General features: G+C 46.7%; 1 protein-coding gene across 1 annotated transcript in view; it reads right to left on the bottom strand.

The window, feature by feature from the left end:
- Window positions 1-22738, bottom strand: part of sash1b (SAM and SH3 domain containing 1b) — a 52434-nt gene that overhangs the window by 24767 nt on the left and 4929 nt on the right. The window contains exons 2-8 of the mRNA XM_063184238.1: window positions 12384-12512; window positions 10311-10361; window positions 9719-9768; window positions 6365-6405; window positions 5946-6032; window positions 4890-5008; window positions 3945-4046 (exon numbers count right to left, since the gene is read on the bottom strand). Of these exons, the coding sequence (XP_063040308.1) occupies window positions 3945-4046; window positions 4890-5008; window positions 5946-6032; window positions 6365-6405; window positions 9719-9768; window positions 10311-10361; window positions 12384-12428 (495 nt within the window). The 5' untranslated portion in view covers window positions 12429-12512. The remainder of the gene's footprint in view (window positions 1-3944; window positions 4047-4889; window positions 5009-5945; window positions 6033-6364; window positions 6406-9718; window positions 9769-10310; window positions 10362-12383; window positions 12513-22738) is intronic.

Raw genomic sequence — 22738 nt, forward strand, 5'->3', positions numbered from 1 at the left:
CAAACACTGACAAGGCCAAAGGCAACATGCGGTTGTAGTTGCTGTGGTGGGAGATTGACATTGCCGTGGCCAATACAACTCAAAATGGTTCGAGGGGTTGAGATATGATCAGGGAAAAAGTGGCGGATGGAATATGAAAGAGAGAGAACGAGAGAGAGAGAGAGAGAGAGAGAGAGAGAGAGAGAGAGAGAGAGAGAGACAGAGAGAGAGAGAGAGAAAGCGAATGAATGGCAACACTGACATGGTTACACAAAGGCCTAACCAGGAATCACAGTTACATAATGAGGCCATGTCAGCAAAACACACACACACACACACACACACACACACACACACACACACACACACACACACACACACACACACACACACACACACACACACACACACACACACACACACACACACACACACACACACACACACACACACACACACACACACACACACACACACACACCACTGCCGCATGACTTCACCCACAGAGCTCCGCTGGCCTTGCCAGAATGCTAATATGCTAATACCATGGACTGGAGCCGCCACACTGAGAATCAATGGAGCTTTGCCTTAAGGCCCCACCGATATTTAGCATTTTTGGGATATCGGTATCGGCCATACTTTCAATAAATTTCCACCGATAAGTTTGTATAACTTTCACAACCAATTTCGTAGCCGGTTCGTTCTGAATGCATCTTCTATTCTGCTCTCCCCACTTTGAGTCCATTAGTGTCCATTATTATAACTAAATATATGTATATAATATATATTTCATTAATTTTTATTATGAACAATATTTCTATTTATCGGTTGCACATATCGGTTATCGGCCTCCCATTTCCATAAATATCGGTATCGGTATCGGCCCTGAAAAAAACAAATTGGTCGGGTCCTACTTTGCCTTGTGATTGCTAGCGGCAGGCAGGCTGGCTGGCACAGAGGACGAGCAGGGAGGCAGGGCAGGCAGTAGGGCTGTAACGATATTGTATTGAATCGAGAAATCGTGATACACAGTGTCATAATACTGTATCGTGATGCAATAAAGCAGTATCGTGATACACTTTATCAAAGTTCTGTTACCCTTCATTGCAGAAAACAACCACATGATATGATGTCATAGTGCTTCCAAATTTTAAATCCTCCTCTTTTAAAAAATCACGGGGTGTATTGAATCGTAAGTCAAAGATCGTGATACGAACCGAATCGTGAGCTGAGTGTATCGCTACAGCCAGTGATCGAGTTGTAAAATCAAAACCAGGGGGGATGGTCAGAGATGGATTCTGATTATTGGGGGTTCGGGGGCTTCTTCCCCGAGAAAATGTTGAAAATACAGTTGTTAAAAGTACAATTTTAACACAATATTTGAATGTATAGCCTATAAATGAACATAGATAAATGGTTTTAGAGGGGGATGATTTTTGACCATTTCCATTGAGGGGGATGATTTTTGACCATTTTCATTGTAGGGGGGATGGCATCCCTCCTCATCCCCCCCACAACTGGAGCCCTGGTTACAGCCCTACAGGGCAGGCAGGACAGGCCCACTCCACTCCACTGAGGTGCCCCTGTGGCATTCATCCTCCAAAAGAGACTAAATGTCACAGCGATGCAGCTGCGTCATGATGAGCCTGGCCACATAATTGCTACATTCCAGATGGGTATAGCATTACTATCAGTGTCCTCGTGCACAGGTCAGGCGCAGGCATACACACACACACACACACACACACACACACACACACACACGCACACACACACACACGCACACGCACACACACACACACAAACACAAATGCGCACACGCACCCACAAACACAAACACAAATGCGCACACGCACACACAAACACACGCACACGCGCACACGCGCACACGCGCACACACACACACACACACACACACACACACACACACACACACACACACACACACACACACACACACACACACACACAAACACACACACACACACACACACACACACACACACACACACACACACACACACACACACACACACACACACACACACAGGAAAACCAAGACGAGCGACCAAAGACTAGCTGCTTTCTTCCCCCCAATCTTTCTATGTGACATCTGCCAGAGGCTAATATACATTGAGAGAGGGAAAGGTATGACAAGGGGGTTGGATGGAAAAAGAAAATGGCAGCATTAAGCAACAGACAGAGGGAGAAGAAAATGGAAAATGGAGTGATGGAGATGTAGTCAGAACCCCTGATACAGAGAGAGAGAGAGAGAGAGAGAGAGAGAGAGAGAGAGAGAGAGAGAGAGAGAGAGAGAGAGAGAGAGAGAGAGAGAGAGAGAGAGAGTCAAATAGACAAAAAGAGTTATGCATGCACGAAAGACAAACAAACAAACAAAATAACAAACAAGAGGAAGAGAAGAGCGAGCCAATCAGCACAGAGGAAAAAAAACCACAAATATGATACAACAAATTATGATCAAGGAGAGAGATAACAAAAGAAGAACAAAAGTATCCAATGTGGATGATGATAAACAAATGGCACTGGATGGATGAACTGAGCGAGCATGACTGAGCAAGAGAACAGAACATCAGCAAAGCTACTCTGTCCCCCACCAATCCCAACCCCGACCCTAACCCCGCTCCACCCCCCCTGCAGGGCTCCCCTCCAGGCCCGCGGCAAAAGAGCTGTGGGCTGCAGAACAGAGGCTCAGGCCAGCATTCAGCTCCCACCGCCGCACAATGGAGGCTAGAGCCTTCAGCTTTCAAGCCCCGCCCGCCCTGAACACACCAAACACATACCGTAGTCCACCCTCCACAGGCCCAGTTAGGCAGGGCCACTAGGGCAGAGCTCACAGCACAGGAGCCCGGTGGAGCAGCGTGTGAGGTGAGCGGGGCTTTTGTAAGCCACAATGGGAGAGAGGCCACTGCTACACACGCACACAAACACACATGCATGCCCAAGTACACACCAAACACGCACATGGACAAACATGCACACACAAGCACGCACATACAGTCTACAACAGGTGTAGAAACACACACGCTCACACACACGCACACGCACACTCACACAGACACACACATACCTTGAATGCTTACAAAACAAGGCAAAAACAAAACATTGAATTTGAAGGCGATAATGAGGAAGTGTTATGTACAGTATGTCTGTTTGTTTGGATTAAAGGGCAATATGGCAGTGACCACAGTTGACTTTCAGTGCCTTGCACATACAGTACTACATGATACAAACATGTGCCTGCCATTGAGGAAAAGGTCATTCCGCAAGTGGAAAAGACAAGGTGTGCTCTACTCATCACCTCGTAGCCTCTCTCCATCTGTACTGTTGTTCACTAGCCTCTCTACATTTCCCAATGGCCGCTTTCAGCCTATGGGGGCTCGCTGGTATTTATGCTTCTCTGATATTTATGTCACATTCTGTCAGCTCATCCATGCATGCGGCAGCAAGGCAGCAGAGTGTTTTTTTTCTCTCTCTAGGACCTCCATGTCAGCTTCTATACTTACTAGGGGTGTGCAAAAATGCCAAACGAGAATATATTGTGATGCATTTTCATGATATAAAATGGAATTATAGTGTCTCTGAGTAGTATTCATTTAGTTTAGTTCTAAATATAGCACATGCTAGTTACGCTGTTTTGACATGTACAATACTGCAATAGATTTCAGTAAACATGGCATTTCTGTGTACTGTGGCAGAAATTCTATCATGATTTGTATCATATAGTGAACTCCTTGCTAATGCACTCCCGAACACACTCCACAGTTGAAACATTCAAAATACGGTCGGCCTTACTGAAAGTGTCAAAAACATCTTAAAAGCCAACAACATAAACTCCCACTTGGGCATGTGTACTGCTATCCCTTTAACCACATGATTATTTGTAGTGGCTGTGTTGCTTGAGTAAATAGTTATGGTGTGGAGTCTGTTTTGGTGGTCACACTCACGTTGCTGTTGGACTCGTTAACTGAGGGGCTGGAGCAGTGGGTCCACTCGGCTGTGTCTGCCGCTCCGCACGCCTGCTTGCTCTGGCTCTCAAACTCCTTCAGCTGCCCAGCAGAGAGAGAGAGAGAGAGAGAGAGAGAGAGAGAGAGAGAGAGAGAGAGAGAGAGAGAGAGAGAGAGAGACAGAGAGAGAGAGAGAGAGAGAGAGAGAAGGAGAGAGAGAGAGAGACAGAGAGACAGAGAGACAGAGAGAGAGACAGAGACAGAGTGAAGAAAAGGGAAAACGGAGGAGAGCAGCTACTAAGCAACTGATTGATTGAGTGATTTTGCCTATTCATAAACTCATGGATAGGCAGACAGGCCAAACACAAAGACAAAGGCAAAGGCAAACAGAGCAATACTGTGTTCCTCAGGAGAGGAGAGGGGAGAACACAATGGGCTCTTTTCACCAAAACAAGCTGCCAAATTGGGCACTTTCGCTGTGGTATAAACACTAGGTAGCTGAAAAACATTTTCATGAATTAAAACGGCTTTTACAGAGACAAAAAATGGATAAGTAATTCTGCATTTTATAATATCAGTAATACAGTATATTTGTATCAGTAGGTATAGCGGTAGAACTTTTGTAACAATAGGTAATATTGTGTACCAGTACTTCACTCGTTTTGTCACAATATATGAAAGTAACTATAACACTATGCAATTATTGTAGGTACATAGATGCACTATAAAAACCTTCATTTTAGACTACTGAATTAAACGTTCTGGGAGGCCAGAGAGCCAATAACCCTCTGATTTCCGTAAAAGGCCAAATAAGGACCACAATGACTTTTAAAAAAAGATGAGCAATGCAATTGTTTATCAGTGTTGCTGTGAGTAAATGCTGGCGTCATCATGGCTTGACTTGTGCTTCTGCCTCAGCCTCAGCCTCAGCGGCCGGCCACCTACCCGAGCTAGGGCCTCCTCCACAGTGATCATGCGCTCCTTCACCATCATCATCAGCTGGATCCGCTCTTCATCGCTCATGGTGATCTCACTGGCCACAAAGCCCAGGTCCTCCCCTCCGGCTGTGGACCACAGGTCAAAGGTCACTCAGAAAGACATCTCAGCAGCAACATCGAGGCATCGTTACATCAAACGTCTCAGTAACATCGAGGCAACGTTACATCAAACGTCTCAGTAACATCTAGGCATCGTTACATCAAACGTCTCAGTAACATCGAGGCATCGTTACATCAAACGTCTCAGTAACATCGAGGCAACGTTACATCAAACGTCTCAGTAACATCTAGGCATCGTTACATCAAACGTCTCAGTAACATTGAGGCATCGTTACATCAAATATCTCAGCAACATCAAACAATATAATAACATCAGACAAAAAATAACATAACAACATGAATGTCACATTAGGCATCACAGCAACATTAAATAAAAACCAGAGCATCACACAACAGCATATGATCAAACATCACAACATCCTCATAACATCAATACAAACAACATAACATCAAACACCACTAGCATGACATCAAATATAACAACATCAACATCAGCTCCTCATAAGGTCAGACAACAGCACGGCTATACAAAGGCAAAGAGCAGTAACTCACCCAACATTGAAACTCAGAACAAGGCCTTCAAAGCCTTGGTATTAGGTTGGATATTGTAGTTATAGCAAATTTGACATAGCAATATCTCTAAACGGGGAGTCATTTGGACCATAACGCTTAGTCACAATACAAAGGAGGTGAAATGAAGACCCTTTTCAGTCTGAACTCAAGATTGGCAAAATACGTAATTACAGGTACTGCACTTTGCCTTTGTAGGGCAGAGCATTGCAACAACATCACAATGCCACCCAGGGACAACAAAAGGTGGAATGTTTTGGCACTGTGAAGGCTACCATGTAGGACAGTGATGGCCATCATGAAAGTGAGGCTAAGCGCTGGTTTTACTGTCCAATCTCATATGCATTGTTCCCCTGATAAGTACAGGACGCACCTTTCGACATTTGCCTCCCGACTCCTTTCTGCGACTTGCGGAAGTTCTGCCAGAAAGATTTATTCTTCTTTCTGCTGTCGCCCTTTCCTGCAAATAGAGGGTGGAATTGGACGGGGTAAGCAAAGAGAGTTGATGATGGATGAGGGACAGAGAAGTAAATGGGACAACTGCTGTTGGGGTATTTTTACAGAGAGACAAGTCAGCAGTTGGCAATGAAGCCGGCCATCAAATACAGCAACACTAATCCCCTGTACAGTAAAAGCTTCTAAACTGGAGGTGCCAAAACACTGTCATAGGATGATGTTATTCCGGGTAACAATTAACTGCTAACAACTGCACGTCCGCTCACAGTGACGGATAAAAACACAAACACAAACACACACACGCACGCACACGAAAAAAAAAGTAAGCAAACTTACCTCCTATGCCATCCTCAGAGGTTGACTTGTGCATGGACAGCCTGCAGACAACCCAACAAGCAAAGCAAAGTGTTACTCAAACGCATGACAAACTGATGGGGACGACCAGCAACAGAACACAGTCTCCGTGTGTGTGTGTGTGTGTGTGTGTGTGTGTGTGTGTGTGTGTGTGTGTGTGTGTGTGTGTGTGTGTGTGTGTGTGTGTGTGTGTGTGTGTGTGTGTGTTGTCACCTGTTCTCCAACACTGTCCTCCTCATTCTGCCCCAGTCATCGCTTGGGCAACAAGAAGAAAGAAAAAAAACCTTCCACTTCCTCTCCTCCCTTTGTTTTTTCTCTCCTCCCTCCCTCCTTTGCCTTCAGGCTCTCTACACCTCCTTCACTTCCTCAGACTCGCACACACACTTTCTCTGTCCCTCTGACTCTGTGTCTCTCTCTCTCTCGTTCTAGGGACGAGGACTTGGGGTCCGGTGCTGGGTCGGTCCCTGCGTGGTGAGGCGGGGGCTTGTTTGGCTGGCTGAGATGTGACAGTTTTGGCCACAGGCACAGGGCTCCCCCCCTCTACAACAATGGGGGCTTTTCACGCACCGGCTGCGTCTTTTCACCTCGCCGCATTCCTCCCTCTCTCAGCTGACAACATGCTTGCTGAGGTTAGCGACTATCACTCCCCCACAGGCCTGCAGTGACGCGGGCTGGTCAGACGAGGGCACTCTCTCTCTCTCTCTCTCACACACACACACACACACACACACACACACACACACACACACACACACACACACACACACACACACACACACACACACACACACACACACACACACACACACACACACACAAACGCACAAATATTCACACTCACACACACACACACACACACACACACACACACTACTCTACTATTCACACTCACACTCACACTCACACACCTCCTCTTACTAGGGAGTAACAGGTGGGGGACCAGCCATTGTGAGGTTGTATTTGTTGATGCAACACAAGTGCTACATGTATACTACTTTATCTGGGGAATAAAGCAGTCAGTCACTGTTGAGCTTCAAAACAAAATTATTGCCAAATTGCTTCAGACTACAATTGCTTTTTAAAACTGTGCCCCTGATCCTAAATCCATTCTCAAATCTGAGATGTTTTAGAAGTAGTAGTAAATATTTTGGAACAGGCTTGCAACCACCCTAAAATTATAACCCCCAAGTTGATATCATATCACACCAATATCATACTGTCCCATTTTGGAAATAAGCCGCTAGCTGGTCTCATAGGATTCAGTGTTAACTGCTAGCTTGGAGTTAAAATTTACACTGCCATACCCAGAGAACAGTTGAAAGTATAGGAGAAAGGCGTAAAAGAGGAGAGAGGTGTAAAAGAGGAGAGAGGTGTAAAATAAGCTTATTTCCAAAAATGGGACAGTATCACTTTAACCCCCTCTGTTCTTCATTGCATTTCATTGCCATGGAGAATGAATCATGGTGGTGGAGCGGTGATTCGGGGACACTGGCCATTTCACCATTTCCTGTGGATGGAGGAGCCAGATAAAGAGCACCTGCATATGCAGGGGAGTTTCCCAGCTGCGCTGCGCTCTCTATCCGTCTTATTATTGGTCGATGGCTGGCAATATCTGACCCCCGCACACACAGGACCGCCTAAATCAACACTTGCGCTGCAGATGAAACTCAGCCGCCCCCCCGACATACCCCCGATCCCCCCACACGTACCCTTAGTGACAAGGCTCCTTATCATAGAAACCTTCTCACCCCCACCCATCAGGTCAGTCGCTGCTGCTGCCCCCCCGCACACACACTACGTACACAATGACGGGAAGGAAGTAGCCTGGATGTGTGCAAGAGCCTCTAAGTGGACTGTGTGTGTGTGTGTGTGTGTGTGTGTGTGTGTGTGTGTGTGTGTGTGTGTGTGTGTGTGTGTGTGTGTGTGTGTGTTTGCGCGTCTGTGTGTGTGCGCGCGTCTGAGTGTGTACACATCTGTATGTGTGTGCGTCTGTGGGTGCGTCTGTGTGCGCGTCTCTCTGTGTGTGTGTACTGGCCATCTTAGGGGGGGGGTTAAGCAGGAAATGCATGGAGGTCCATTTCCGCATGCTGAAAGGGCAGGGGATATGGAGCGCCGGGTCCAGGATGCTGGCCTGTAGCACCACATGATGTGAGTCAGGGAGGACAGTCACTACAGTCACTGCAGAACACAGCAGGAGGTCACCAGCCCAGAACAGAACAGAACACACCAGGGGATGACTAGCGGCCTAGACCTGAGTAATCCTGGATACAGGTGGGACCAATTACTGGAGAGCGCTGTGCTGCATCCCTGGACAGACAATATGACACATACATCCCACATAGCCTCATATAACAACCACATGTCATAAGAGGCTGACTCATTGTCATCCTCATGTAACAAGTACATCACATAACAGACTGGAACATCACCCATCACCATCCTCTGACAGACAATACACAACTGACACACATCCTATCAGCCAGTCAACATACGGTCTGACATCCATTTTTTTTAGACTGGACAGTGGGAGATGACAGGAAACCAGATGGGAGGGAGAGATGGGGAAGAATCGGGAAATGACCCGGGACGGGATTCGAACCCGGGTCGCCGGCGTAGCAGTCCAGTGCCCAGCCATTAGAGCCACGGCTGGGACACACTCGTTGCCATCCCCATGTAACAGCTACATCACATAACAGACTGGGACATCACCAATCCCCATCCTCTGACTGACACACAAGTGACACACATCCTGACACACACACACACACACACACACACACAGTCCACAATCTACACAGAAAGGAAATGGGTCCATCACAAAGAAGAGTGATGTGACTGCTGGACAGTTTGGAGTTTCATAACAGGCTGACACATCACCTCCATCATCCCCATCAATAAACGGCATCCCATTACAGACAAGACAGGGTGCATTTCTAAAAACCATAGTTGGTAATCACCCAAGAATCTACGCATAAGGCTTAATTCACACCAGAGCTTGGCGGAACGTCAGCAAGACAACTGAGGTCTTTCTGCTTAGTTTCGGACGGTGTGTTCTACTCGGCCTTTCACACCAACAGCGTCAGCGTGCACGGCCAGTCCTGTTCTCCCGACCCCACAGCCAAAGCTAGCTTGCTACTTTGCCATTCATTTGAATGGGAGATTTTGAGGATGCTTACATCACATCACTTCCCTGAAATTTCCTGTGCTACCAAGATGGATGGCCCTTCTGAACTGAAACTAACCCTAGGATAATCAAAAGGGAGAGGTGTAAAGTATGTGCATAGGTATTAGTTTCAGTAGGTGGTTGGTGTGGTGGCTAAATTTGCTATTACTTACTTTCTCTCTATCTCCGGGGTGGACATGGCGCTGTTGAGACCCAATGACTCCTGTGGGAACGCACGCACACGCACACGCACACACACGTACGCGCACACACACGCACACACACACACACAACACATGGCACTTTAGCTAAGTCTTTTATATTACTATGTGATACATGTTTTACAGCAGTCAGTTCACACGATGCTCAATTTCTACATGACAATGACGGAGTAAAATGTCTGTTTATATCGATTAACATGTACTGTATGTGTGGTGTGTGTGTTGATAGCATGACGCCGGGGGGGGACACATGCAGGCGAACTGAGCAATGCAAAGAGAGGCAAAATTCAGTATTCCATTCTGCCAGCTCAACGGTCAACAGGTTGTAGTGGCGAATGTTGTTTCGACTGGCTGTCACGAAATTCACTGCCCATTTGCACAATATTAAGCTTGGCCGAACGTTTTCGTTTCGCTTCGCCCCACTTTGCTTCCCTCATAGGAAAGAATGGCGAAGTTTGCTTCGCTTGGCAAAAGTTTGCGTGCATGTGTCCCCGGCGTGATGTGGCAGCTGATGGCCACGGTGGCACTGTCTCCTGCAACTCACCTGGATCTCTGACCTCAGCTGCAGAGAGGTGGCTATGGGTTCAATCTTGGGCTGTGGATAAAGAGGAGAGGAGGAGGAGGAGGAGGAGGAGGAGCAGGAGGAGGGAGGAGGAGGAAGGAGAAGGAGGAGGTGAAGAAAGGAGGAAGGAGGGGGAGGAGGAGGAGGAGGAGGATAAGGAGGAGGAGGAAGAGGAGGAGTGAGGGAGGAGGAGGAGGAGGAGGAGGAGAAGGAGAAGAAGGAGGAGAAGGAGAAGAAAAAGGAGAGGGAGGAGGAGGAGATGGAGAAGAAGAGGAGGAGAGGGAGGAGGAGGAGATGGAGAAGAAGAAGGAGAGGGAGGAGGAGGAAGAGGAGAAGGAGGAGGAGGAGAAGGAGGAGGAAGAGGATGAGAAGGACAAGGAGGAGGAGGAGGAGAAGGAGACGGAGAAGGAGAAGGAGGAGGAGTTGGAGGAGGACAAGGAGCAGGAGGAGGAGGGAGGAGGGGTGTTAGTTGAAGTATGTCTTTGGGGACACACATTTCAAGATGGACAAATGTTCTGCATTAACATACAATCAAGACAGACGAGTCGGCATGCATTAAATACACCGTCCGGGACAGACAGGAATGCGTCGTCTCTTGATGTTTTTATACGCTGTGAAATAAACCAGGCCCTCACAGGGCACACAGATGTAGAGAGCAGGATACACATGGGCTACGGCTCGAGCACACGATAGCTAATACAAAACACACACACAGAGAAACAAATGCCTACACGTGTGCCTGGGTCAATGAGGGTTTTTTGGGGGGCTCAGACAGGTGGTACAACGACATCTCTCTAATGCCCATAAATTAATGATTGCAATGAATATGCTTCTTAGATAACCCACTAAAACCCAAAAATTTATCATTTAATCTATACAATAGTTGCATTAGCAAATGTTGCACCACCCCGACGTGTGCTACGACTAAAGTCATTGACCCACCTATATTTCGATAAACACAGAAATACACACACAACCATTACACAAATTCACCAAAGAAATATCAATACAGACAAAATGCATTCACACAGACACAGACAAACAAATGTACGTGGGTGGGAGACGTGACACCTTGTTTTTTCGTAACATTGGTTAAAAACCTACAAAACTGTTATTTTTCCTTTAAAAAACAAATGTCAATGAAAGAAGATGTGGTACATTATGTTTCATATTAGTCTTAGATGAGAAGGAACATTTTTGTTAAGATTTATGTAAAGGTTTATATGCCAAATATCCTGCGGTGTGACTGTAACATTAATGAAACCTGGAATATAATATATATATATAAATTAACCAACAACATTTTGAATAATGTATGAAGCATTTGGCATGATTGCATAAATATTAACTTTATATTAAGATATGAGAGTGTGAAAAAAATAGTATTAACTACAAGTTCAATTTCGTAACACAAATTGCGTCCTGTGGGGTGACATGTATGTCAATGTTTGTGAATGGGCAGCTGCAAGTCCAACTACAAGGGTCTTAAAGACTGGCTCCTAACCAGTCAGTGCCTCAGTTATTTGAGAGTGCTGTGGAAGTTTAAGGTGACTCTTAACCTCTTAATATGTCTTCATATTGCAATCTTTCTGTCACACAATGCTTAGGTTCATTTTATGGTGTCCTGTGGTGTGACTGCTCTTATAGGAGGAAAAAAAGTTTTTTATAAATGAAAACACATATTAAGATTAAACACAATATCATTATCAAGTTAGCATGAGCTCAGATGTCAGTCATGTATACAAAAGGATTAAAATGGCCATAATGCAGTGAATTCCCTGTGGTGTGACTCCATTTTTCCTGCGGTGTGACATGCCTATGCAATGTGTTGATGCAGGACACATTTTCCCAAAAATGGCAAAAAATAAGGTGAAATTCCACAGACCACTAAGTGCTTTATTTTTTTCTATTTTTTCCAATTTTTATCCATCATTTTTTTCAGGAATTTGAAAAACGTTACGTTTTTTGCGTTACGCCCTTAAACGTCAACCACCCACATACACAGCATGCACACAAATTTATACACACACAAATACACTATAACTCTGTGCGTACCGTTTCAGTGTCCTGCGCCACCTTGCGCTTGCGTAGCTCCTCCATCCTGTTGCACACGTCGCTGTAGGAGGTGCTGTAGTATTCAGAGTACTCCTGCGCCAGCTCCTCTATGTTGCCCAGGGAGCCATCCTGGAACACACACACACACACAGGAGACAAAACACACACATGCTTATCAGAACTGTCTCACGATATGCAGAAACACATGCACACACACACTCACCTTGATACAGTCAATCGCACACAGGTACGCACACACAAATGTGCATTCTCTCTCTCTCACTCACTCACTCACTCACTCACTCACTCACTCACTCACTCACTCACTCACTCACTCACTCACTCACTCACTCACTCACTCACTCACTCACTCACTCACTCACTCACTCACTCACTCGGTTCGCATGCACACACCAGATATACAGATGATTATGGGATACAACAGGAAATATGATGGCTGCATATTTGAGGAAGATGTGCTCATTTCTCTTCTGGGCAAAAGTGTATTTATCCTCTTTTGTTAGGTGGAAATCCTGCCCAAAGCGACATCTAAATATTTCTTCCAAGGACACTCGCTCCACTAAAACCTCCATCCCATCGCATAAACAAGTCGATTCCCATCCTTGGAGATACACACAGTATAAAACAAATAGTTCCATACCACAGGACATGGCACTAACCTTTTTTTCTAAACTGCTAGTAGTGCTTGGACATACCAATCATTTCCATTAACAACAGGGTGGCTGCGCAATTCAGTAGTACTTTAACAAGCTCGCATTTTTAACAACCCTTGAAACACAACAAATGCAAGATGCATGCCCTCACATGCACACGTACAGTCACTCTTACACACACACACACACACACACACACACACACACACACACACACACACACACACACACACACACACACACACACACACACACACACACACACACACACACACACACACACACACACACACACACACACAGAGTCACACAATTGAGTTGCACTTTAGGCAGGCTGTGACGCAGTTGGCCCCTCTCGAGCCTCTTCTGAGCCCCCTCAGCCATGAATCTCCCTCAGCAACTTGATGAGTAGCGCACATCCACCAGTGTGTGTGTTGTCGTGGAGACCCACTTCCTTGCATTGTGCTTATGTGCCCCCCGTGACCTTTATGTCAAGAGAGGCATTCCGTGACTTTGGGACATCACAAGATCACTCGGATGACCTCTAAGACCCATGGATGGAATGAGACACTTTCTCTATAAATCTGGAGAATGTCTAACAAAGACGTTTGTGAATGAATGGTTAATTGATTGAAAACCATTTAGTGAAGAGATGACGAGACCCCATGTCTTCCACACCACCCCATGTTTTAGTAAAAGGAAATACAATGGTGGAATTTTCAGATAAAGCTAAAGGAAAATACATCCAACAGTCCTTGAGTCCTATGAGTCTCAAAAGCTGCCTGTTGTGGAAATGTCAATAACATGTTATCACCCGACAGAAGAATGTCAAGGTGTGAAAGCTCCTCAAGGACATGGTGTTTCGTTTTTGCATCTACTGTAGGCCCTAATATAAAGTTGTTGGATTGACACTAGTCCGTCAACATCTTCCAGCAGACTCAAAAATGGAGGAAAAGGGGGTAAATGTGGTTTTTAGAGAAACTCTGTGTCTGTGGAAAGGCATGTGGTTGATAAAGTCCCCAGAGCCGTGGAGTGGAAAGAATTCCAAAGCATTGGTTATGACATGATAATGATAATATTGCTACATAAGTGATGCTGACCAAGGGGATTGTTATTTCTACCACAAAAACTCAGCAGCTTGCCTCAAGGTTGTTTCCGTGAATATTTCACTATTTCCAGTGTTTGTGAACCCCTTCCTCCCGACTAGGACCTATACTGAAATACCACGAGTTACCATAAATAAGTTTTCTTTTCTTGTGCTCCCAAACAGTTTTTTCAACTAACTTACCGAGCACAGAGATACAATAGGCATATCTCTGGCACATACCTGTAGGCCTACAAATAGCATCCCAAGCATCGTTTAGTGCAAGCTACATGGATTTGCATAAATTAAGGGCTACGGGAAAGGGTTGGACTGAAAGGACGCAAGTCCACCTGCCAGTTATCATAACGCAAACAAACCGTGCACAGTCAGACTTCACTTCATGTAAATACAGGGCAAAGTTATTCCCCACCTACCAGCAAATTCATAACATCTGTCCACACATTACAAAAGCTGTCTGAACAATAAAACGCTGGGCATGTCTTCGCCGCAGTTCCATCCTCCTCCATGACCACCACGGTCGCCAAAATGAGGTTTACTTAGGTGACATCGGTGAAAGTCATCCCCTAAACTTCATCCCAGTCACCGTGACGATTATGAATCGCCAATAGCCTATAGCTCTATTCCAAGTGTGTAAAAACGCGGCAGCCCAACGACAAAAACTGGCGAAAGCGAGAAGAAAAAAACTGAAGTGAAAACATCGGCGCAACAGTGCAATCTCACGCATTTGGGACCCGCTCCATCCTCATCCCGTTCCAGACTGTTTCTTGCTGACTCTTTGGACTGCCAACCCATAAGGCACCATAATAACACAGAGAGCGTGGCAGGAATACAAGTGCAGCTTCCAGGATTCTTTAAAACTAGACCAGTTTATGAAGAACTAAAATAGCCCAAACTAAGAGTTAGGAAGACGCACTACACGCGTACAGCACAACAGTCTCCTCTCTTTTACTCGACTTTGTTGAATGTCTACCACGTGTCTTGAGAAACATAGGCCTACCTACAACAGATTCACATGACGCTAGATGTCTTGTCCAAGCTTACTTACAGACAGAATTCTTAAAAAATGCTTCAAACGGTTTCAGCTGTAGCTCTGAAATATCATCCATTCACAACTTGGTGAGCGTCACCATTGCGCTCGCGCAAGGGTGACGGTTCTTGCAATTGACTTATTATTGCTTTTCCGAAAAGTGCAAAACTCACTAAATAAACTACGTTCCTGCATATTGTAGTCTACACGTCATCATAGCTATCCACTTTTGATCAGCTCAACCTGTTCATTCTCCCACACACCGATTTGAGTGGTGTTTTGCGCAAAGGATTCGCAAGCAAATTAATAGGAATTCATTCGTCCAAGGCGCAGCAGGTGGAACGGCCACCTCACAGCACAGAACAGAAAAACAGAATGTCAAATTTGTTCTAAATTCCCTTGTGTTTTGCTGAATTACTTTATTTCATCCGTAAAAGAGCAATTGTCCATGAAACACTGTCCACATACTATACAAACCCACATGAAATATTTTGGCATGGCCAAAATCAATTTGTGCCACATCTGGTTGGGTTACCCTATTTTCTGAGTTTACAGGGCAGCACTTGTTAGACATGTTCTCGTGACTCATTTACTACCGGTAGTTGACATCATCCGGTCCAACCAAGACACAGTGACAATTCTCCCAGTCCAGGCGACACCTGCAGGAAAATTTAGCCCTGAAGCTTTGAATTTAGGTCTTTGAATGATAGGTGTTTTTCTGTAGATGACACGCCATACTTGTTGACACTGCGAATTACTGCAAAAAAAGAAAACAACTACCTTGTGATATTAAACTTAAAGGCCCAGTTAAGTGATGTCTTGACTTCCATGGACCTGCACAAACTGGCTCTATTATTATCAATCAGGCCACTCGGGTTACTGGGTGGTTGGTGTCAGCAGTGATACAGTAGGGGACAGAGATTGCAGACACAGCGGCATTGTCCTTGGGGGTGACGCCACACGTCAACAGCACACATGTAAACAAACACACTGAGGGCTAATTGTGAGCATACACACGTAGCCATGCATACGCAATGTCTCACCCCCCCCCCTCTCGTTCGCGCGCTCACGCACGCACGCACGCACGCACGCACGCACGCACGCACGCACGCACGCACGCACGCACGCACACACGCACGCACGCACGCACGCACGCACGCACGCACGCACACACGCACACACGCGCACACACACACACACACACACACAGGACTGCTCTTGGATGAAGACTGAGTCAGGCAGGTCAGAGGTAGACACGAGTCAGAAGAACACTGCACAATGATACTGAGCAGAACACACTACTGATTGAGCCACACACTCTGTTCAACTAATGACACTGCCAACCCTCAACTTCAACAGGCATGACCAGAAGATCAGCGGATTTCAGAAAGCATGGAAAGCAGTGTGTGAAAGGCAGATGTGCCAAGGCACCATGTACAGCGGTGGTCTCCAATTATTCTTCTCCAGGAGCCAAATCATGTGGAGCAAGTGAGGCTGCAGGCCAAACCAACACCCCAACCCCATGAGAAACAAGTTAGATCTCTGGACAGAGAACAGGTTTTCGCCTTTCCGCTTTCCCTTCTCGTCAATGTCTGTTATGAGACTGTTCGCATAAGATCAAACTCTGTGAATGCTTTGGAGATATATGACCCGCTGAAGTTTTAGTGATCAAAAATCACACACATTTATTCTTTTCATTTATTCTGACTTCATGGCGGGCCAAGTATTTGCCAGGCCCGGGCTGGATTTGGCCCGCGGGCCTTTGTTTGGAGACCAAGGATGTACAGTAACAGCATAGTCGAGCAGCTCAACCACCACTGTTTGCTGGAGGCATCCAGAGGCCCGATTGGCCTGGCTGCTAGTCCTCCGTCAGGGCAGGGGACGCTTTCCAACAGACAACAGAGCTCCTTCACACCCGCTGCTGGCCCCCAAACGCATGCACATTCCTGCATGGGCTGGAGCGGGACAAACTGCTGTAACCTCGGTGACATCCACACACATGCACTTCCTGACACACACGCACGCATCGCACGCACAATCACACGCACGCAAGTACGCACGCATCACTGTAAAGCACAGACTCATCTGTATAGATGCACACTAATACAAAGTACACACACACGTTGATAAATACTTGGTCTACATTACTCATGGCCACCACCACAAGAAGCACACAGTGACATGCAATACAGACGCTTGCACAGACGCTTGCACACACACACACACACACACACACACACACACACACACACAGTGTGTTACTATGAAAGAGGGGCATTCATGTGCTGTGCCGGAATGACATGCCCCGGAGTCAGAGCGAGCGAGCGAACGGACGGAAGGCAGGAGACGGGGCAGCACAGGCCAGACCAAGGCCCAGTCCACCGAGACGAGACGAGACGAGACGAGGAAAGGAAAGTAGAGGAGAGGAGAGGAGGTGACAGGGGAGGGGAGAGGAGAGGAGAGGAGAGGAGAGGAGAGGAGCGGAGAGGAGCGGAGAGGAGCGGAGAGGGGAGGGGAGGGGAGGAGAGGGGAGAGGAGAGAACTGGCCCTGTGATGCACCACACGGGGGGCCATTCAGCCTCAGCCTCCATCCGCAAAGAAACTGCCCCATTATACCCCACACCCCTCCTCTAGGCTGCACCACACCACACTACCCCAACCCTACCCTACCCAATCCTACCCTACCCTTAGGGTCACATGCCCACAACTGCTTTGTCTGCTATGTGTGGCTCTTTCTTCCATGCTCCGAGCCCTTGCTTAAGAGCAGAAGGAGGCGGGTGGGGGGAACCAGGCACATGTCATGCAGTCTGCTGGCTGATGTCAGCGGGTGAGAAGGCTGGCAGGGAGAAGGGAGGGTACTAGAGAGCACCATCTGAGGCACCATCTTGCCCTCCTCAAACATCAGAGTAAAAATGTCAGTGTGATGCACGCCCACTACCACCCCCACTCCCCCCGCCACGAACCTTAACCCCAAAACAATAAACCTATTTATTTTTTTTATTTCTTGGCAAGTTCAATATCAATAGTGCTTGCACTGAGCCTTTAGAAATGTCCTTAGAATGGCTTCATACGCCCACTAGCCCCCACAATGAACCCTAACCCCAACTACACCCCATATAAAACAATACACCTATCTTTTTATTTACTAAGTTCAGTGCTTGCACGGAGCCTTTAGAATTGTCCTTAGAATGCCCCCTTACTGTACATTCTACTGCGCCCCTGTTCCTCCACTCGAATAATGCATGCGGTTGTACATGCTGAAAAACATCACGGTCAATTGCGCCCAAGCTGAGTGGTGGTCAAAAAATACATGCTATTGTTTACCCCTATGGGACCAGTGAGGAGAGATACTCATTTTACACAAAGAAGAAGCTGGATTACACGAGACCAATTTGCAGGGCAAATTCCCAAATTACAGGGCCGGCTACCTCAAAAATGGCTAATTGTCTCCGTGGTGGTGCAGGCTCTCGTGTCTAGCGTGCTGTGCACAGATCATAATCTGCTTCAAGTCAGCGGTTTCGGAGGCCCTGTTCAGTTTCATGGTTCAAGAAACTCCAGCTAGCTACTAAGCCCTCTGTGGTGTCACGCGGGGACTGCACAAAGAAATTGTAGAGGCCCAGGAACATGGGCAATTAGCTGATCACAGACACCAAACCTCATGATACAGTATTGGTGATGGAGAAAAAAGAGAACAGGCTTCCGTGATTTTTTTTATCCATCATTGGCATTGGTACATGTAACCGTCACCCTCCCTCACTGACTTGGTAACTGGGGCCCCGGCCTCTCAGTGCATGGAGAGTAGAGTAGAGTAACTTTATTGATCCCCGGGGGGAAATTAAGGTGTCGAGTTGCTGACATAAATACACACAATGGCCCACATGGTGGCAAATGCAAAACAAAGACCTACATTACAAATGCAAATGTCTGTCAGAGAAAATGATCTTTTCCTTGTCCCACACAATTTTTTGGATTAGTTTAATGTAAATGTGGACATTGTGATGTCAGAGTGTCCGGTGATATAAGTGTCTGTCACACCATCACTGGGACTTGGTAAGTGTATAGTACGAGCACAGTGGGACATTCAGGCATTCAGACTACTGTTCCATCGCACCACATCCAACCACATGTCACACTTCAATCAAAGCCTTGAGACTGTGACAGTGTTGCTTTTCTCACGGTGCTCCCGTGACCTCCTGAAACTGCACGCTTGATCTACGTAGTCTCACTGTGTGGCCGAATGCTGCAAAATAAAACCCCAGACTGGAACACAGACACCACACAGCTTCCCCTTTCCTCCCCATCTCACTCTCTGCCTTGTTCACCGCTGTGTAATGGATTGCTATCAGAAGAAACCCAGACCACTGCTGACACTGCTTTGGCTGGGCTGGGCCCAGGGAAAAGTCATCTGATCGGCCCCCACCCCTCCTCATATACCTACAATATAATGGTGACTCCATTCTGGGCCCCCTCCTCCTCCACACAGCCCCGTCGGCTGCCCTGTTCACGTGGTTACAAACAGATTGAATGAGGGCTGAGGTTATTACAGGAACGTGACTCATAGCTGTATGTGGCAGTCCAATCACAGCGCTTTAAACTGTCACACCTGAGTTACAATGGCCCAGTGGCGGCTCCTGCCACCAGTCATCTTTGGTTAGGGCAGTGGTTCTCAAACCTTTTTTGAATAAACGCCTCCTGGACCTCATGATAAGCGTCCCAACGCCCCTTTGACTTCATCATAAGTCTGCCAACGCCCCCCTTGGTATTAAAAAAATAACATGGACTCGTGCACCCCAATGGCAACTAAGCCCCGTCCCCTCTCACATGTAACCTTCCCAACACCCCCCTAGACCTCCCCAACACCCCTTGGGGGGCTGTACCGCCCCTGTTGAGAAACACTAGGTTAGGGGACTGTTAGAGGTGTGTGGTGTGGTGCGGTGTGGTGCATGATGGGATATTACTCTGTGGGACAATAAGAGGATATACTGTAGGGGGCCGCCTGTGTCTGAGAGAGGTGAGCGAGGGAGAGTCCTTGGGGAGGCTTTTTGAAGCACTCCTGCCTTCCTGCTGTGTACATATAAAGACTATTTCCCAATGTCAAGTGTATGAGCCATGGTAGTGTGTCAGCCTTATTAGTCACGTCCAGTGATTGGATAGTCTTTGGTGAACTCTGCGGGGTATCCAATCACTGGGAGTGATTACGAAGGCTGACACACTTCGAAGGACGCACACTAGACATTGGGAAACGGCCAAAGAGTTTATTTGCAAAATGCTGTATCCACCATTTTTGACTTTTGTATTTTATTATTGAAAATGACTGTTCAGTGGTCCTATCACCTGTGTGTTAATTCTTGCTATTCAAATACTTTGAGAACATACCTTTTCAACCTATGTAAAATACATTTCGCAATGCAATGCAATGAAATGCCCAATACAAAAATGACAATTTCCCAACTTTCTACAAAATGGAGATACACCGTTTTGCAAATAAACTCTTCATGTACCCTCTGGAGAGAAATGGACAGATGAGAAGGAAAACAAAAGGAGGACAGGCGAAGGCACCTTCTCTCCTTTAGGCACTTCATAAAGAGAGAGAGAGAGAGAGAGAGACAGAGAGAGGACAGAAAGAAAGAAAGAAAGAAAGAAAGAAAGAAAGAAAGAAAGAAAGAAAGAAAGAAAGAAAGAAAGAAAGAAAGAAAGAAAGAGAAGAAAGGAAAAGACAAAAGAAGTTACATTTGTTGATCAAGTACGATACTGTAAGTGACATCAGTGTGCATTGACCTACAAAAATAGCCAAACTTGACAGGCCTGCCAAATCGGTTCACAAAGTCTGCCATCACAACTGATGCTATCCTCTTTGACAAAAAAACAGCCATACATGACCCTATTCAATCCCCGCCAAATCTTAAAATCTTAAAGCCAGCCTATAGTTTTAGGTTTAAAGCTTTTAATCTTCTGGCTTCTGGACCTCCTGGCTCAATATAATATAAAAGGTTAAAGATATGAGGACCCCTGTAAGAGAGCTGGAGCTTTAGGAAGGGCCGGGGGCGTCCTGACCCAGCATATGAAGCCAGGGTTGGACTGGGGGAGAAATAGGGCCTAAGCACTTTTGGCTTAAAGGGGCCCCTCATAATAAGCGGCGTAGAACTGACTCACCGGTGGGCCTCGCACCCTCGTGGGCCCCTATTTTCAGAGATGTTATAAAAATATATATATATTAGAGATGAACCGGATCCTGACTTTTAGAATCCTGCCGGACACCGGATCCACTGCTTAAGATCCTGCCCGGATACCGGATTCTACGAAATCCTACCGGATCCTACGATATGGTTTGAACACATAGCCTACTCGCACATGTGGGCCCTTTCTATTATATTGGCTCAAACTATTTTTTAGGCTCATTGGCTTACTGCCACACTCCCTGCAATGGCTGCTTCCAAAGGGCTTTCACTCCATGCAGTGATTGGTTGTGAAAGACTGAAAAGCCTAGGCTACGTAAAAACTAGAGATGCACCAGATCCTGATTTTTAGGTAACTGCCGGATACCGGATCCACTGCTTCATATCCTGCCGGATCTGGAATATATATATATATTAACATTTCTGAAAATAGGGGCCCACAGGGATGCAGGACACACCGGGAAATGCCCGGTATGCCAGATGGCCAGTCCAGCCCTGTGTGAAGCCCATCAATAAGGCTCGACAAGACCAAGACCAGCCCAGGTAACCAGACGATGAGCCACCCTAATCAGCCCGCTTGGGGAGGGGGTAGGGGTGGTGGTGGGTCGTTTGTTGGCAGGACATGATGGAGGTAATCTGGGATGAATTGGACTGGGGAGGGGAGAGGGGACGTTGCGTCGGGAGGGAGGGGGGTGGGGGTTCAGGGGCAGATATGGAGGGGATCAGGGGGTGTGGGATGGGATTGGGGCAGGAGGCTGTGATGGGGGAAGGGGGTGGGTGGTTTTCTGCCGGAGAGATGATTACTCTGAGGATATGTTTCCCTGCAGGGGTCAGAGAGGCCAAAGGCCAGTCTTTTCTCTTGCCCTCCAACAAAGGATGGAAAGCTTTCCCTGTGCTCTAGAAGCTCACTACTTCCAGCAACATACATCACCATGCATCTTTGCTGCCATTTCTCTTTTGTGTACGTCCTCCTATTTGATTTCCTTCATTTCACTGCTGCTTATTTGTAGGTATTGTGCATCTATGTGAATTTCTTCCCATCTACATTAAATGTATTGTCTCTGTAGATGTTTCTTTTTGTCCACACTGCTGGCGAATGCATCAGGTTTTCTGTCAATCACACTTGGCCGTCAGAGAAAATCAACGTTTCCTTGTTGCCGCACAGTTTTTGGCTCGTCTGACCCAAATGTGGGAAAGGACATTGTGACATGTGGAGTGATATCATACCAGAGGGATGACCTAATAACCATCCCTTGGCTCCATTCTCATCTCCTCTGACCGAGATTAGTGGTACAAACGTGTGTAGGAGCGCATGTGTGTGTGCATGAGTGTGTACATGATCGCGGTGCTCCTTGGGATGTGTGTCACAGCAG

Source organism: Engraulis encrasicolus, chromosome 19, assembly GCF_034702125.1.
Source record: "Engraulis encrasicolus isolate BLACKSEA-1 chromosome 19, IST_EnEncr_1.0, whole genome shotgun sequence".
Classification (NCBI taxonomy): Eukaryota; Metazoa; Chordata; class Actinopteri; order Clupeiformes; family Engraulidae; genus Engraulis; species Engraulis encrasicolus.